This window comes from Rhinolophus sinicus, linkage group LG09 (assembly GCF_036562045.2).
Source record: "Rhinolophus sinicus isolate RSC01 linkage group LG09, ASM3656204v1, whole genome shotgun sequence".
NCBI lineage: Eukaryota > Metazoa > Chordata > Mammalia > Chiroptera > Rhinolophidae > Rhinolophus > Rhinolophus sinicus.
The window spans coordinates 98821208-98839684 of record NC_133758.1 but is presented as its reverse complement, the minus strand read 5'-3'; the positions used below and the strand labels follow the sequence as shown (position 1 = coordinate 98839684).

General features: G+C 39.8%; 1 protein-coding gene across 2 annotated transcripts in view; it reads right to left on the bottom strand.

The window, feature by feature from the left end:
- The window catches only part of DNAH11 (dynein axonemal heavy chain 11), a 291367-nt gene extending 275787 nt beyond the window's left edge, over nucleotides 1-15580 (bottom strand). For both annotated transcript variants that reach the window (XM_074340834.1, XM_074340835.1), the window contains exons 1-2: nucleotides 14246-15580; nucleotides 13120-13263 (exon numbers count right to left, since the gene is read on the bottom strand). In XM_074340834.1, coding sequence (XP_074196935.1) covers nucleotides 13120-13263; nucleotides 14246-14599 — 498 coding nt within the window. In that variant the 5' untranslated portion in view covers nucleotides 14600-15580. The remainder of the gene's footprint in view (nucleotides 1-13119; nucleotides 13264-14245) is intronic.
- Nucleotides 15581-18477: the final 2897 nt, after the last annotated feature.

Below are 18477 nucleotides of genomic sequence, written 5' to 3'. Positions count from 1 at the left end.
TTTCTGAAAACAAGATGTGAGGGAAATTCTGGTTATTCAATATTTCTAATTTACTGGGTATTTTTTCAAACTTGTACTCTATTTACTATTCTGTGACGAGGCCAACTTCCTTTAAAATTAAATATCTGTGTCACAAGCTGTGGATAAAACTACATGCCACATGCTTTGCACAGCTAGAGTATCTCTATAAACATCATTTAAAACAAGTAGACCTGGGATGTGCTTTTTAATGATAATAAATCTAGTTAAACTATATACAAAGTAATTCAACTAATTGGGGGTTTTGTTTTGATTTAGTTGGGAATTTTTTTGTCTAGTTTCTGTAATTCATAAGAAAAACCTATAAGATGGCGGTGTAGGTAAATGCTGTGATTTTCTCCTCCCATGACCACACCAAAATTACAACTAAATTATATGACAAGCACCCTTAAGAATCACCTAAAGACTGGCTGAACAGAACTCGCATAACTAAGGATAGAAAGAAGAAGCCCCAAGGAGACTGGTAGGAAGGGCAGAAACATAAAAGAAGTTAGTGGTTGAGAATCGGGAGGGATATCCCAGCAGAAGGTCTCCACTGAGGAGCAAGGGGTCCCACCCACACTGGGCTCCCAAGCCTGGACCATCAGTGCCAGAAAGAGGAGTCCCCACTACATCTGGCTGTGAAAGTCAGCAGAGATTCCATCCAGGTGAGATGGAGGGCTGCTGCAGTCCCAAGCGTTCCTCTTAAATGGCTCGTACACAGTCTTACTCTCTGATGAGCTCACTTGCTCTGAAGTCCAATGCTGGGGCAGCAGTTTAACAAGTGCCGCCCCACTCAACTTGTGCACAGGCCTAAAGCTCTTTCAGCGGCTGTTCCTTACAAACAGGTGGCCTTGACCCATGCTGTGGACTTCCCTAAAATCTCTGAAAGGTCCACAAATGTCAAACAAGCAGTGGCTGGCCTCTGATTGTCCTTACTTCTTGCGAAGCAGCACCCAGATTGGCACTACTGGCAGCCAACCTCAATTTGCAGCACAGCCTCTCCCAGGCAATTTCCAAGCTGAGCACAGGCAGATACCAACCACAGATCATTTTGTATCTCCTATCAGGTTGCCTCTCGATGGGCACAGACAGTAGATGACCAGGGCCTACACCAGAGCCCCACCCAAGAGGCCCCAGCATTCACACACCCAGGGTGGGCTTCAGACCACAGAGCACTAACCAATTAGCTCCACAAACAACACAACCAAAAGATGGACTCAGCAGGCACCAGCGCCCTGCTACAACAAATTATACTCGTTGGGGTCAGCACCCACAAAACAGCTCATCTGCTGTAGTCAATGCTAGCACTCACAGCCAGTCCAACTGAGGGTCAATCTCACCCACTGATGTGCCAACAACAATCAAATCTCAAATACAATATACAGGCACACACAGCCCACACAAGGGATATGCCTCAGGGGACAAGGGAGATTGCACCACTGGCCCCACATGACACCTACTACACAAGGCCACGCTGTCAAGACTGGGAGATGTAGCAGATCTACATAATATGTAGAAACAAACACAGTGAGACAGCCAAAATGAGGGCACAAAGAAACATGGCCCAAATAAATGCACAGGACAAAACCCCAGAAAAATAACTAAACAAAATGGAGGCAAACAATCTATCAGATACAGAAGTCAAAATACTGGTTATAAGGATACTCAATGAACTTAGGGGAAGCATAGATGACTATAGTGCGAACTTACACAAACAGAAATGATTTAAAAAAAAAAACCAGTCTGAAATGAAGAATACAATAACTAAAATAAATAATATATTACATGTAATCGACATTACATTAGATGAAGCAGAGGATCAAATCAGTGATTTGGAAGATAAGGTAGCAGAAAACACTCAATTAGAACAGAAAAAAAAATTATTTAAAATGATAGTGTAAGGGGCCTCTGGGACAACATCAAGTGTAACAACGTTTGCATCATAGGAGTACCAGGAGAAGAGAGAAAGCAAGGGATTGAAAATTTATCTGAAGAAACAAACAGTGATGAAAAACTTCCCTAACCTGGCAAAGGAAATAGACATATAGGTCCAGGGAGTACAGAGAGTCTCAAAAAAGATGAACCCAAAGAGGCCCACATCAAGACACATCATAATTAATATGCCAAAGGTTAAAGACAAACAGAATTTTAAAAGCAGCAAGACTAAAGCAGTTAATTACCTACAAGAGAGCTCCCATAAGACTGTCAGATGATTTCTCAACAGAAACTCTGCAAACCAACAGGATTGGCATGAAATATTCAAAGTGATGAAAAGCAATGACCTACATCCAAAATTACTCTACCCAGCAAGTCTATAAATTAGAAAAAAAGAAAAAGTGCTTCCCAGATAAGAAAAGGCTAAAGGAGTTCATCATCACCAAACCAGTAGTACAAGAAATGTTGAAGGGACTTCTTGAAGAAGAAGAAGAAGAAGAAGAAGAAGAAGAAGAAAAGGTCAAAAATGTAAATAATAAAATGGCAATAACTACCTATACACCTATCAATAATTACACTACATGTAGATGGATTAAATGTTCCAACCAAAAGACACAGGGTGGCTGAATGGATAAGAAAACAAGACCCATATGTATGCTGCCTACAGGAGACCCATTTCAGATCAAAAGACAACACAGACTAAAGTAAAGGGATGGAAAAAGATATTTCATGGAAACAAAAAATCTGGGGTAGCAAAACTTATATCAGATAAAATAGTCTTTAAAACAAAGGCTATACCAAGAGACAAAGAAGCACCCAGCTGAGTATTTATCTGAAGATACCCAAAACACTACTTTGAAAAGACATATGCATCCATATGTTAACTGCAGCCTTATCTAAAATAGCCAAGATATGGAAGCAACCTAAGTGTCCATTGATAGACAAATAGATAAAGAGGTACATACATACAATGGAATATTGCTCGGCCATAAAAAAGAATGAAATCTTGCCATCTGCAACAACATGGATAGGACTAAGGGTATTTTGCTAAGTGAAATGAGGTAGACAAAGACAAATACCATAGGACTTCACTTATATGTGGAATCTAAAAGACAAAATAACAAAACAGAAACAAATTCATAGATACAGATAACATTTTGATGGTTACCAGGTGGGAGGAGTGTTGGAGAGAATGGGTGAAAAAGGGGAAGGGATTAAGATGTGCAAATTAGTAATTACAAAATAGTCATGGGGATGTAAAGTAGAGCATAGAGAATATAGTCAATAATATTGTAATAACTATAAAGCAGAAGAATATACGTTCTTTCCAAGTGCACACAGAACATTTTCCAAGATAGACTACATGTTATGCCACAAAACAAGTCTCAATAAATTTAAAAAGACTGTCATATCAAGCATCTTCTCCAGCCACAATGGTATGAAACTAGAAATCAATTACAAGAAAAAAAACTGAAAAACACACAAACACATGGAGGTTAAATAACATGCTACTAAACAACGGATAGGTTAACAGTGAAGTCAAGGAAAAAATCAAAAGACAAATGAAAACGATAACACAATGATCCAAAATCTATGAGACACAGTGAAAGCAGTCCTAAGAGGGAAATTCATAGCAATACAAGCCTACCGCAAGAAACAAGAAAAATCTCAAATAAACAATCTAATCTTACTTACACCTAAAGGAACTAGAAAAAGAACAGCAAACAAAGCCCAAAGTGAGTAGAAGGAGGGAAATAATAAAGATCAGAGTGGAAATAAACAAAATAGAGTCTAAAAAAAAAAAAATACAAAAGATGAAACTAAGGGCTGGTTCTTTGAAAAGATAAAAAAAACTGATAAACCTTTAACCAGATTCATCAAGAAAAAAAGAGAGAGGACCCAAATAAATAAAATCAGAAATAAAAGAGAAGTGAGAACTGACACCACAGGAATAAAAAGATTATAAGAAAATACTATGAACAATTATATGCCAACAAATTGGACAATGTGGAAAACATGGATAAATTCCTAGAAACATACAATCTTCCAAGATTAAATCAAGAAGAAAACAGAAGAAGCTGAACAGACTGATTATTACTAATGAAATCGAATCAGTAATCAAAAAACTTCCAACAAATAAAAGTCCTGAACCAGATAGCTTCACAGGTGAGAAAGAGAGAAAATTATAGGCCAATATGCCTGATGAACATAGGTGCAAAAATCCTCAACAAAATATTAGCAAACTGAATTCAGCAATACGTTAAAAAGATCATGTACCATGAGCAAGTGGGATGTATTCCTGGGATGCAGGTTGGTTCAACAACCACAAATCAATGAATGTGATAAACCCACATAAACAAAATGAAAGATAAAAATCATATGATCATATCAATAAATGCAGAAAAAGTCTTTGGCAAAATCCAGCACCCATTTATGATAAAAACTCTTAGCAAAGCAGGAATAGAGGGAACATATCTCAACATAATAAACGTCATATATGACAAACCCACAGCTAACATCATACTCAATGGGGAAAAGCGAAAAGCATTTTCTTTAAGATCAGGAACAAGACAAGGATGTCCACTTTCACCACTTTTATTCAACATAGTATTGGAAATACTAGCCATAGCAATCAGTCAAAAAAAATAAATAAATAAAAAAGAAATAAAAGACATCCAAATTGGGAAGAAAGAAGTAAAACTATCATTATCTGCAGGTGACATGATACTACATCACACTATAGAAAATCCCAAAGAGTCAGTCCACCAAAAAAAGAAAAAACAAAAAACAAACAAACAAAAAAAACCCTATTTGAACTGATAAATGAATTCAGTAATGGAGCAGGATACAACATTAATATTCAGAAATCAGTTGCATATTTACACACCAATAACAAACTATTGGAAGGAAAAATTAAGATAACAATCTCATTTACAATTGCATCAAAAAATAAAATACTTAGGAATAAATTTAACCTAGTTGGTAAAAAAAAATAAAAACCCTATACCCCAAAAATTATAAGACATTGAAGAAAGAAACTGAAGAAGATACAAATAAATGCAAGCATGTACCATGCCCATGGATACAAAGAATTAACACAGTTAAAATGTTCATATTACCCAAAGCAATCTAAAAATTCAATGCAACCCCTATCAAAATACTAATGGCATTTTTCACAGAACTAGAACAAGTACTCCTAAAGTTTATATGGAACCACAAAAGACTCCGAATAGTGACAGCAATCTTGAGTAAGAAGAACAAAGTTAGAGGTATCATGCTACCTGATATCAAATTATACCACAAGGCTATAATAATCAAAATTGCATGGCACTGGCGGAAAAACGGAGACATAGATCAATGAAACAAAAAAGAGAGCCAAGAAATTAACCCTCACCTATATGGTCAATTAATCTATGACAAAGGAGGCAAGAATACACAACGGGGTAAAGACAGTCTCCTCAATAAATGGTGTTGGGAAAACTGGACAGATACATGCAAAAAAAATGAAACTAGACCACTTTCTTACACCATATACAAGAATAAACTGAAAATTGATTAAAGATTTAAATGTAAGACCTGAAACCATAAAACCCCTAGAAGAAAACATAGGCAGCAAATGCTGACATTGTTCTTAGTGATATTTTTGGATATGTCTCCTTGGGCAAGAGAAATAAAAGATAAAATAAACAAATGTGGCTATATCAAACTAAAAAGTTTTTGCATAGCAAAGGAAGCTATCAATAAAACAAAAAGACAACCTACTAAATGGGAGAAGATATTCGCCAATGATACATCCGATAAGGGGTTAATATGTAAACTATATAAGGAACACCTGCAACTGAATATCAATAGTAACTGAAAAATAAAAAAGTTTAAAAAAATAAATAAATACTTGGATTATGAAAGAAAGGAAGAAAGAAAGAAAGAAAGAAAGAAAGAAAGAAAGAAAGAAAGAAAGAAAGAAAGAAAGAAAGAAAGAGAGGAAAGGAACCAAATCATCCTTCCTTTCTGACTTGATAAGCTTTCACAGTTATTGTTTCTATCAAGATCTGGATCAATATAATACACAATTAAAGAAATAACTACGTGACATTTTAAATACTGTTGCTAAATATAATTATATAACACAGTTACTAATAATAACATATGGAGACACACGACGTCTAGGGGCAGATCGAGAGTTCAATTTTAGACACGATAGATTTGAGATGTCCATTATACATCAAGTGGCCATGTTCAGAACAAAGAGGGATGTCTAATCTCAGCGTTCAGAGAGAGATCAAAGCTGGAAGGGAGAAGTGTGAGAGACCGAGCACATCAGCATGAATTACTGTTAATCCGTGTATATCTGAGTCAGATTCCAAAATCTATTCAACATTGAATATACAGTAAGTGAGATCTTTTAAATGAGAAAAAAAAAATCTGAAGTCACAAATGACTTTCCCCACCCAACACTAGAAAATTCAACTGAGTCACCAATTCACCAATCATTGACTCAATGTTTTTCTTGTTAACGTACAAATCACACAGAAAGTCAGAAGTTGATTATCTTGGAATGCAAGTCATAACTGACTGCTGACATCCCTTTTGACTCCAAAACTTCCAAATTAAGCCTGCCCTGATAAAAACCTTCATTGACCATGCATTACAACTATCATCTTCCAATAAATACATGAATTTAGGTTTGCTGGCAACCATCTGAAAAAGTTACCTGGCTATTTATTTTCTAATCAGCCACTCCAGCCTTGTTTCTTCCCATCCTCCAGCTCTGGTTCCCCAATCTAGTTACATTAGTTTACTCCTTTTTAAAAAAGGAACCTGCATTTCCTCGCCTCTGTTCCTTTGCAGTGCTTCCTCCTCTGGTCAGAATGCCCTTCCTCCATCTTCTACACCTAGCTATCTCCTTATTGTCCTTCAGCACTATGGGGACCAAATAATTTACCACACGACTGTGCATGCTTTTGACAGCCAGAAGGAACACTAAAAATTACTAGCTCTAATAAATAAAAATTAAAAAAAAAGGGTGGGGGGCAGAGGACCTGAATAGATATTTTCTTCACAGAGGACTTATAGCTGGCCAATAGACATGAAAAGATGCTCAACATCACTAATCATCAGAGAAATGCAAATTAAAACCACAATGAGATATCACCTCACATCTGTCAGAATGGCTATCAATAAAAAATCAACAAATAACAAGTGTTGGTAAGGATGTAGAGAAAAGGGAACCCTTGTGCACTGTTGCTGGGATTGCCAAATGGTACAGCCACTATGGAAAACAGTATGGAGGCTCCTTAAAAAATTAAAAATGAATTACCATATGACCCAGTAATCCCACTTCTGGGTATTTACCCAAACAAATCCAAAACACTAATTCAAAAAGATATATGCATCGCTATGTTCATTGCAGCATTATTTACAATGGACAAGATATGGAAGCAACCTAAGTGTCCATCAACAGACAAATGGATAAAGGAGATGTGGTACATATATGCAATGGAATATTACTCAGCCGTAAAAAAAAGAATGAAATCTTACCATTTGCAACTATATGAATGGACCTAGAGGGCATTATGCTAAGTAAAATAAGTCAGACAGAAAAAGACAAATACCATATGATTTCACTTACACGTGGAATCTAAAAAACAAAATCAATGAACAAACAAAACAGAAACGGACTCATAGATACAGAGAACAAACTGATGTTTGCCAGGTGGGATGGGAGTTGGGGGACAGGGTGAAAAAGGTGAAGGGATTAAAAATAAAAACTGGCAGTTACAAAATAGTCACGGGGATGTAAAGTACGGCATAGAGAATACAGTCAAAAACATTGAAATAACTGTGTGGTGTCATATGGGTAAATTGGTACTAGATTTATTGGGAAGATCACTTTGTAAGCTACAGAAACGTCTAACTACTATATTGTATACCTGAAACTAATATAATACTGAATATCAATAGTAACTGAAAAATAAAAAAGTTTAAAAAAATAAATAAATGCTTGGATTATGAAAGAAAGAAAGAAAGAAAGAAAGAAAGAAAGAAAGAAAGAAAGAAAGAAAGAAAGAAAGAAAGAAAGGAGGAAAGAAACCAAATCATCCTTCCTTTCTGACTTGATAAGCTTTCACAGTTATTGTTTCTATCAAGATCTGGATCAATATAATACACAATTAAAGAAATAACTACGTGACATTTTAAATACTGTTGCTAAATATAATTATATAACACAGTTACTAATAATAACATATGGAGACACACAACGTCTAGGGGCAGATCGAGAGTTCAATTTTAGACACGATAGATTTGAGATGTCCATTATACATCAAGTGGCCATGTTCAGAACAAAGAGGGATGTCTAATCTCAGCGTTCAGAGAGAGATCAAAGCTGGAAGGGAGAAGTGTGAGAGACCGAGCACATCAGCATGAATTACTGTTAATCCGTGTATATCTGAGTCAGATTCCAAAATCTATTCAACATTGAATATACAGTAAGTGAGATCTTTTAAATGAGAAAAAAAAAAATCTGAAGTCACAAATGACTTTCCCCACCCAACACTAGAAAATTCAACTGAGTCACCAATTCACCAATCATTGAACTCAATGTTTTTCTTGTTAACATACAAATCACACAGAAAGTCAGAAGTTGATTATCTTGGAAAGCAAGTCATAACTGACTGCTGACATCCCTTTTGACTCCAAAACTTCCAAATTAAGCCTGCCCTGATAAAAACCTTCATTGACCATGCATTACAACTATCATCTTCCAATAAATACATGAATTTAGGTTTGCTGGCAACCACCTGAAAAAGTTACCTGGCTATTTATTATCTAATCAGCCACTCCAGCCTTGTTTCTTCCCATCCTCCAGCTCTGGTTCCCCAATCTAGTTCCATTAGTTTACTCCTTTTTAAAAAAGGAACCTGCATTTCCTCGCCTCTGTTCCTTTGCAGTGCTTCCTCCTCTGGTCAGAATGCCCTTCCTCCATCTTCTACACCTAGCTATCTCCTTATTGTCCTTCAGCACTATGGGGACCAAATAATTTACCACACGACTGTGCATGCTTTTGACAGCCAGAAGGAACACTAAAAATTACTAGCTCTAATAACTAATAACTGATCTGTAACAGGTGCAAACCAAAAATGCCCCAGGCAAACCGAGACCTATGATGACCCTATTCAAGACTCCCACCTTCCCTGCCAAACCTCCAGATGTGGGAAGACGCCAGCAGGCTCGCTGCTAAAACCCCTAGGGTAGTCCTGCCTACTATGTCCTAACTCCATTGCCTTAGCTGTCTGCCTCCGTAACTAGACTGCACGCCTTCTGAGGGCAAAACTAATCGCATCACTAATTGCAAGGTGTGTCCAGTCACTAGCACCAAGTAGGTACTTAATAAATATGAATTAAATGAACAAATAACCACCATGAGCTTATTAGCATAAAATTCCCCATGTTCTTTTCATGTAAATATCACACAAAAAAATCAAATGGAGATAGCAGAGATTATACACCAAATGCCTTTTCTCTAAATATCTTGAAGTTTCAGTACTTTGTCTCTTCTAAGAACAGGATATCCATTAGCCCTTATTAAACCTCCATTCATTTAACAAGTCTTTACTGAGCTCCTACTATGTGTCAGGCAATGCCTTGGGTGTTTAGGACACATCAGTGAGCAGAACAAAGATTCAGGGCTCAGACTAGTGTAAAAGCAAGTGAGGCACTCATCTTGGGAAAAAAATATAAGAGGGCACCAAAAAACTCAGTAATCAAGATGAATAATAGTCTAAAATATTTTAAAGTCAAAATGAATGCAAAAAAGATTCACAGTGAACAAAATTATCAACAGTTTTTCAATAAAGATAGGATTGGTATTACTGACTTTTCTTTTTAAGTCAAACTCCAATATGACTTGGCATGGCACTGTTGATGATCCTAATTTTATGGAAAGTGTTGGGTTTTGTTGCATTAATTTTGATTGTAAATACTGCATTTAAACATTATTTATGTTGATTACTGAGTTGTTTTTGTTCTACCCACTCCACCATGAATTTTACTCCTCGAGTAGGTGCCTCACTTGCCTGACTTTGATCCTTGCCCTCAAATATCCCTGCTCTTCCAGAGACTTCACTGAACAGAGATATTTGAGCAAAAAGACTTGAAAAATATAAAGGGATTGGCTGAGTGGATTCTGGGGAAGATAAAGAAAGAGCAAAGGACCTGGAGTAGCAGCGTGCCTGAAGCAACGGGCCAGCAAGAGGCCATGAGTTAGCAAGTGAGATAAACTGGGAGAGTTGAGGAGGAGGGCAGATCACCAGGGCTTTCACATCCTCGAACAAGCGTAAGAATCATCTGAAGGTCCTGATGCAGTAACTTGGGGGTGGGGCCTGAGAGTCTATAGTTCTAAGAAGTGTCCAGGTAATGCTGATACTGCTTATTCTCAGGAAGCAACGATGCAAAGTCTAGACCACTATATGCACCTGGGCCCTTATTCGGAGTGAAAGGAGGGCCAGTGCAGGGTCTGAGCAGAGAACTGACACGTTCTGACTCATGTTTCAACAAGGATCACTCCGGCGGCTATGTTGGGAATAGGCTCTAGATGCACATAGAAGCAGGAAGACCAATAAGGAGACTAAAGCAGTAACACAGGAGAGAGATAATGGTGAACTGGACCAGAGTGGCAGCAGTGGAAGGTGAAGGACGCTGATTCTGGATATATTTTGAAGGTTGAATTTGCATGATTTCCTGCATGTTCCGCCTTCAAAATATATCAGGGCTGACTCGGAAATGTTCTGGCTTGAGCTATTAGAAGGATAGAGTTGACATCCACAGTTCTGGGGATAACGATAAGTAACGCAGGTTGGGGAAGATGAGTTCAACTTTGGACAAGATGTCTATTACACATCAAGTGAGACTGGCAGGAAGGCAGGTGGATCTCCAAGTCTGGAATTCGGGAGAGAGATCTTGGCGAGAGAGCAAAGTTTGGGAGTACCTTGCATATCATCATAAACCACTGTCAATCAGCCTGTTCTGTGAGCTGTAATGAATACTAAGCAAAGGCAATCCTTGGAAACTTTACCCTAAAAATCTATAGCCAGGCCTTAAGGCCTCATTCATACCGAATTTAAACCTTGCGCATAAATAAACCCAAGGGACATCATAAGAGTGATAGCTTCACTTTATTTTTTCTTCCCAATATTTATATCCTAGAGCATAATTAAGTGAGAATCTTCCAAACCACTTACATTCCTGAGGTTCTGGAGGTTTTATACCTTCTATTAATGTACTCATTAACAGCTTACTCTTTTTCATTTAAACCTTTTTTCATAGTGATATGCATTGAGATTGAGATAAATTCAGAGAAAGGTCAAAGGAACTGGAGCTGTGTACCTTCTGTTGCCAGACACAGATGGTAGAGCAAGAACACCCATGACGAGTGCAGCCTTGCCCTACCACGCCCAGCTCACGGCAGTCTGGATGTGAATGGCCAAAAGTCACTCACATTTCACGTGAAATCCTTTCATCAGATGCAGTACAATAAAAATTTCTTAAACACCTGTGATATATCCCAAACTATTTCAGGTACAGAAGATAGAAAACTCTCTTCTTAGTGTCTTCTAAAATCAGCGAAAACCAAGTACATTTCACAGGAAGGGAGGGAAATTGAGGTAAGGTACTGAAGTTGGGAGTGAGAACCCAAAGACAGCAAGAAAACACCTCCTTTCATAAAGACAGCAAAAGAGACCTGGGAAGTAGAAGTGAAAGATTGGCAGATCATTAGTAATAAATATGTTGGCAATTATTTCTACCTTAAGTTTTGGGCTGGTCAGGACTGCATTGATTATAGTTATCTGATTTACTGATATCTAACCCAGCGGTTCCCAAAGTTTGGGGCACAGGAGAATCACCTGGCGATTTTGAACAGCTACTGCCCCCTGGCTCCCACTAGACTCTATAGACATTGATTGAATTTGAGGTGTGGCATGGGTAGGTTACAAAGTTCCCGAGGTGGTTCTAAGGTTCATCAAAGTTTGAAAACTACTGCTCTGGTTCCACGGATGCTGGTCATTTAGTATGCTGTTCTTCAAAGCTGGTCCTTGAACAAACAGCTTCAGCATCAGGTTAGAAATGCTATCAGCCCCACTCCAGACCTACTGAATCAGCCTGCCTTTAACAAAATCCCCAGGAGGTACTAATGCACATTAAAGTGCCAGGAGCATTGGTTTAGGAAACATTTCTCTGATTTAAGGGTAGAAAAAGAGGACTTTCAGGGCAACCATTTCAGCACAACTTTATTTCCATTACTTTTTCCCACTATCTGTCATAAGGGACACTTACTAGATTGGTGAGAAAGTAATTGCGGTTTAAAAGATTAAAAATAAATGCAAAAAACGCGATTACTTTCGCACCAAACTAATAGAAACTAACAGGAATCTGAAAAACTGATTTTTCAAAACCCTTTCCAAAGTGTCAATTTGTTTCTACTCTGAATGTGAAGTTTAAAATTTACAGCTTAAGTACAACAGTCTATTCAATTCAAGCTTTTTATTTACTTCCATTGTTTAGAAAGAGGAAAAAGTTCCTACAAATTACCACCTGTTGAATATTAGCATCAGAAAGTCTCAGCTCATTTCAGGAACAGTCTAAATACTATCACGCTCCATTCACCTGGCTTCTACATTCTTTTTAAAAACTAGACAGTTGTCATTGTCACCCCAATAAACTTTAAAAAAAAAAGAGAGACAGGTTAATGGCAAAATGACTATAGTTATTGCCTATGTACATAAGGGGCTTCCATAAGATTATGAGACTCCAGGACAGACAGAGCAAGTAAGGTTTATATGTCATCTTGAGCTAAGAAGAAGGGCAGGGGGCGGAGGGGGCGGCTTCAAAGGGTAGGAAAGCAATTCACATGGAGATATAAAAGCAAGTGTTTGCTAAACAAATGTTTGCTGGCCAACTTTAACAATGGGACCCAGAGAGGACTTGGATCACATGGGCCTCTTGCTAGGTTCCTCCCTGTCTATCATATCTAGTTCATATTAAATTATAGGTATCTATGATACAGCTCCCTTCCTGGAGGAGAAAAAAAAATAGGGCATTGTCCCAAGTAACTCCAAGTATCATAGAGATAAATGAAAGATTCAAATATTAAAGATAGACTGGTACCTCGTCTAGGAAGGCAGTTACGTGTCCAAGAGATGAGGTGGGTAACTCTCCAAATAAAACCGTTTGAGAGAAATCATTTATTCCAATCCTTTCAGTAACCTTCTTGGTAATATAAACAAGTTTACGTTTTGCATCTCTTGGAATCTGAAACAAGAACAAGGTTATTAGTTTAAGTCCACAACAGAGTTTCCGTTTAACAAGTAGGATTTGCTGTATCTTAACTTGTGGCTGGGCTGCTAGCAGGAGGAACAAAACCTGGTACTGACAATTTTTTATTTAATTAGTTACAATTAAGAAAGTAGCAAAACAAAAAAATTTCAAAACTCACAAAACCCGAAGGCAAGCTCCTGTTATTCTCTTTCTTCTCTGGGATCCTGCTTCCCAACTATTATAACGACCACATCTAATGATGACAGTAACATTTTACATTACTGAGACACTGCACGACCCAACGATTGTAAATCTTGCTCCCAACTTTTCACACTCGAAAAACGCTAAATGCCAGGGCTGTACTTGTGGGTGATACATTAACCTTCAAGGCGACAAGCAGTCTAAATTTTTAAAAAGGAGAAAAGAAAAGAGGACTGGAGGGAAGGAGGGAAGAAAGCACTGCCCACCACAAAGGCTGGAAACACCGTGTTGCACAGATTACCCCGGCACTTGTTTTTTGAGGACTAAGTATTTTTCGCTGGGATGAAGTGTGGTTAACAGGTAGTCAGACAGAGTACGCGACAAGCTATTTGGGCTCTGCCAAATACACTTTTTTATGGATGTGGCTCCAGAGTGACCCAAAAGCGACTGAAACGGAAGTGATCTGGCACAGAAGCCACCTTTCGTCTAACGCCCAGGCAGCTGAAGGAATCTCTGCTTGTCCTGCTTTATCTGGATCCAGCAAACTAGAAGGCTGACCTTTGAGAAAACCAGGCACAGCCGCCTAACTGCACAGTGGGCGCACGTGGGGGATTCTGCCCACTCCAGCGCAGACTTCAAAGAAAGTTTTTTTAAAGCGCCCGAGTGCGTGCCCCGCGGAGGTCCCTCACCCACTACGCCGAGGAGGCGCAACCGGCCTGTCCCCGCCGGAGTATCCATTATGTGCGTGCGGGTCCCCTAGCCAGTCACTCCTTACCTCCCTGGAGGCCGCAAGTCTCCCCGCGGCGGCGACGCTGAACACAAGGCAAGCGGGGCTGGGGTTCTCCAGAAAGTCCCCCAGCACCTGCCGGTTGTCCTCGCTTTCCAAATACTGGCTCCATTTCTCCGGCGGGAGCCCCAGCATCTGCTCCAGGCGGCCGGCGAGGAAGCGCACGCGCGCGTCTTGGGCGAAACTCCGTGCTCTCCTGGCGGCCGCCGCCTCCTCTTCTTCCTCTTCCTCCTCCTCCAGCTCCAGCACGCCCGCCGCCTCCAGGCTGGCGCCCGGGGTTAGGCGAAGGGTCGGAACTTCGCGTATGCCTCGCGCCCCCCGACTTGCCACCTGGGCTGCCATCGGGCAAGTCCGAGGAAACGCGGCGCTGGCCGGCTCCGCGCGCGCCCCTTCCCAGCCCCGGGTGGGCGAGGACACCCCTCCGCGCGCGCGCTCCGGGAGGCTCCCACCTCCTCCGGCGATCGCAGTGAGCACGGCCGCTCTTGCTCACCGCGGCTACTTGGCAGGCGGCGTCCGAGCGCACTGCGCGCCCAGCCGGAGTTGGTGCGGGCCCAGGACAAGCTGCGCGTCCTGTTTCCCAGGGGACGGAGTCCCCGCCCTGGCCCGCTGTGGGCGGAGCGCAGAGTGGAGCTACCTCCAGGCTCTGCACCCCAAACCGGACGAGGGAGCGGAGTGACCTCGGCGGGTCTGTGCCACTCGGTGGGCCCCCTCCATTGCCCTCCGGCTACTCGCCCCCCCGGACGTCTCCGTGGGGCCCCCAGAAAAATCACAAGCCAGAACTGATTTACTGCTGTGGTTTAAGCAGTATCGTCTTGGGTCGAGCTCCGCGCTAAACCCTTCACCTTGATTATTTCATGTAATTCCCAGGAAGGCAGGGCTCTGAGTGATCAACTTATTTATATGGGCAAGGGAACGAAGTTACAAAGGAATTAAGTAACAAGGAGAAAGGGGAACCGGGATTCAGACCCCGGACTGAAGTCTTTTATTGCCTTGGTCGAAGGTTGTCGGAATACTGCCAGAAAAGAGCCAACCCTGCAAGCCAACTTTCCTCGGTGGAGAAACCCAAGGTCTAGGTGTTCCAAGGCCTGATTCTGTCCCTGGCCTGCCACTTACTGGAATGTCAGTACGCCCAAACAAAAAAATGCACAGTGCTCTTTGTAGACTCCAACACGCTCAGGAAATACGTAGAATTATCATTCAATCCAACAGCAAAAGGTGAAGGGAAAAAAGTTCCAGATTAGTAACAGTCCTCATGATATTTAAATGGAATTTCAGTATGGTCTATTTATGGCATTTGTTAAGGAAATTCTGATTACTGAAGTAGCCAGAATTTTCTTTTTTGGGAGGGTGGGGGGTGGGGAAGGGTGCTCTTGAACTAAAGTTTTTTAGTTGGTCCCCTTGAATTATTCATTTCAAAATACAGGTATACCTCGCTTTATTGTGCTTCACTTTATTGCACTTGACAACTGTTGGGTTTTTTACAACTGGAAGCTAAAACACTCCACCAGCAGAAAGAATACAGCTGGCTTTACTGCGGTGATCTGGAACCCAAACGGTGTCTGTAAAAACTTCAACCCCCATCACCCCTACAGCAGCTATGAAGACGTGTTGCCCTCAATAATCCGTATAATAACTGATTATTGATAAGTAGGTGTTTCCAGCAAGATTTGGAGCTTCAACTATTTTTCTTTTCAGGATATTGTCTTTGGTAGACATCTATAAGCTTTTCTAGTCACATGATCAGGATCTTGAATAAACACAGGATGCAGGAAAAGCCTTTATAAAGCTTCTGGCTGTCAAGGCTGCAATCCTTGAAGCTCCAGTGGCTAGTATGCAAGTCTGGAAATCACTGGAAACACCTTACAATGCTTCTTAGTCTCTCCTCTCCCCCGCCCATCCCCCTGTTCCAGCTTTGCATCCTCCTACCCGAAAGAAGCAGGAATTCTGTAAATAAGAGCTGTATTAAATTGAAAGTGAAAAACCACTTTCAGATTCAGCAGGGAAAAAAAAAAAATAGTGCAAATATTAAAGTACAATTTTCCAAAAGTTACATATGTAACTCAAAATACAGAATGAAGACATGGCAAAGACTTATTCAACTCATTGAGGAAACCAACAAAATAGTGAAGTTGGTTCCAAGGAGAATTAGAAAAAGATTTACAGGCAGTGGAGAAAGCATTGCAATAAGATTGTTAGGTTAGATACAATACTTCTTAATGTGTTCTCTAGGGCAATATAATCTTAACTTCTGTTTTGGGGAGTGGGGGTTCTTTTTTTTCTTGAATAATATATATTTCAGAACTAATTTACATCTTTAATGAACAAAAATAAAACTTCACAGAGTTGGGGCCTGTAATCAATAGTAGATGATGAGTCAAAAAGGTCTATTTCCCTAGATAATTAAGTAATCCTTCAGTGGACCAGTTAAACAATGTTCCAATGTGATACTGAAAAGACATGCTGCCTTTCCTTTACCCTATTCCCACATTTTGAATAAGTTTTCTTAATAAAATAGCTAACATTTATCAAGTACTAAGCAACAAAGGCCATGTACTGTGCTGAATTCATCTATTTGCTCCACAAATATTCATTGAATACCAACTAAGTGCCAAGCATGGTTCTAGGTGCTGGAAATACAACAGAAAAACAAAAACAAAAAAGCCGACTAAGATCCTGCTCTCCTATGACTGGTATAAGCTAGATTTATAATGGCTAGACTGGTGCTATACAACTAGGTTTGCATTCCACTTCTACTAAGTACTAAGTGTATGTGACCTCTGCCAGATACTTACTGTGTAGGTGCCTTGGTTTCCTTATCTGAAAGGAAAAAAGGGCAGATTAGATTTTTTTTTTTCAGCAAATATTCCCTCTCCTTGACCTTCATAATAAAAGTGTATTTTTCTGTTCCCTTAAAGTTGTGCTTAGCCATATGACTTGCTTTGCTCAATGGAATGTCAGCAGATATGACCCAGAGGCTTGAAATGTCCTTGCATGGTGGGGCTTGACCTCCTGTGCCTCTGCCATTGTCATGAAAAGAATATCCCCAATTAGCTGCTGGTGCAAGGAACCAAACTGGACCCAACATGCAGCTCAGAGGCAAGTCCAGCTATGTCTGGTCTACATCAATCTACCCTCAGTCAACCCACAGATGTATGAACAAGAATGAAGGATTATTGCTGTAAGCTCCATAACTGTGGTGAGGTTGGTTATGCACTAGCATGGCAATAGTCAATCGGAAAGTTGTTGTGAGAATTAATTCAGTTTAAATACATAGAAAACACAAACACTTAGGTCAGTGCCTGGCGCATTTAAGCATTATAAAGGGTGTATTATTAGTTAGGGAGGGGCAAACGTGAGAAACTAAATAAGTAAAGATAAAGTATGTTTATTAGGTCAGATTATGATGAATTCTAAAAAGAAAAGCAAAGGAGAGTAAAGGGTGGGGGAGGGGAGATGTTAATTAGTATCAGTGTGCAAGAAAGCCTCACTTTTGAGCAGAAATCTAAGGGAGAGAGTGATCCATGGATTCTGGGAAAAGAATATTCCAGGCAGAGAAAAGAGCTAGTAGACCCACAGAGAGGATGCTTAGTTTTTGGAGACAGCAAGAAGTCCAATAAGAGGGAAGATATTAGGAGAGGAGGACAAAAAAGAAATATGGGACCAAATCAGAGCTGTTAATGGCTGGGTTTTTCTTAAAACGAGATGGTGTGCCAGAAACTAACTGTCCCCAGTACCCACTCACCCTTTATTTCTTTTGGTAACAGAACACTCACCCCATTCCAAGTTTTAATGGGACTAATAGTCACCCAACTAGAAATTTCATTTCCTAGTTTCTCTTGTAAACTAATGGAAAGTGAAATTAATGACGAATGACTTGTCAGTCACATTTTTAAAGAGAATCTGCCAGCCTCCATTTCTTCTTGTCTTTCCAACTTGTTGACTAGTTAGTGTAAGAACATGGCATGCTGAACCATGTTCAGCTATGCACATGACCCTTAAACATATGAAAAGATACTCAACCTCCCTCACAAAAGAAAAATTCAAACTATAGTACAATACTCTTGTTTCATTTACTACCTTTAAGATTGACATCATATTCTTGGCATGGCTGGGGAAAAAGGCACTCACATAGATCACTGCTGGAAATTCAAAATGACACAATCCCAGAGAATTTGTCAATTTCTAGGAAAATTGCCTTTGCATTTACTTTTTGACCCAGC